The sequence below is a fragment of the Papilio xuthus genome, unplaced genomic scaffold (genome assembly GCF_000836235.2).
Source record: "Papilio xuthus unplaced genomic scaffold, Pxut_1.1 DF825445.1, whole genome shotgun sequence".
NCBI classification, from domain to species: Eukaryota; Metazoa; Arthropoda; class Insecta; order Lepidoptera; family Papilionidae; genus Papilio; species Papilio xuthus.
In genome coordinates, this window is record NW_013533204.1 from 1 (window position 1) to 624 (window position 624).

Here is a 624-nt window from a genome sequence, read left to right on the forward strand (position 1 = left end):
CAGCAGGTCGCGCGGCGTCTCCTCTGTCAGCTCCTGCAGCACTTGCTTCAGGATCGACACGGGCCACTCCTTCCTGCTCTCAGTCGATATGCCCGCCTCTTTAAGCAGAGGGTTCAATTTGTTGTAGAACAGTTCTGACGGACGTAAAACGTTCACAGTCTTGTTGGTTTTGGCGGAAATGATCGCCGCTTCTCTGTTTTGCCACCGCTTGTACAGTGCAAAGAGCGGCGTGACGTTGTCAACCCAGCTGATCAAGCCGGACCGCGGCCCTAGAGGTATGACGGAGTAGTGACGGGCTCTATATGTCTGATTGTCGTTGTTCTCGGAGTCGCGCGCCAGCATAGTATTCGTTATAGATAACAATTGCATAATTCTTTCGTCCAAATGCAAATCTTCTAACCCCTTGAAGAGATACGTGTGCGCTTTACCGTCCGATCCGTAAAAGATTAATTTCTTAGGTCTGGTTTTCGTAGGTAAGATAGCCACATTGTTTTCCACGGATTTTATCGTTACCCTAACGGTTCTTTGATTTGTATGCAAGCCAGGCATTGTAATGACGGTATTTTTCATATCAGCCAAAACGGGACTAATATCGGACATTTTTAAAATATACGATGTGCGCTT

At 47.3% G+C, this 624-nt stretch overlaps 1 protein-coding gene across 1 annotated transcript; it reads right to left on the reverse strand.

Annotated features, from left to right (window-relative positions):
* Positions 1–3: 3 nt before the first annotated feature.
* LOC106125953 (serine/threonine-protein kinase Smg1-like) lies at positions 4–618 on the reverse strand (the record flags this gene model as incomplete). The annotated part of the gene is made up of 1 exon (XM_013323370.1): positions 4–618. A coding segment is annotated over one exon (615 nt), but the record flags the coding sequence as incomplete, so codon positions are not given.
* Positions 619–624: the final 6 nt, after the last annotated feature.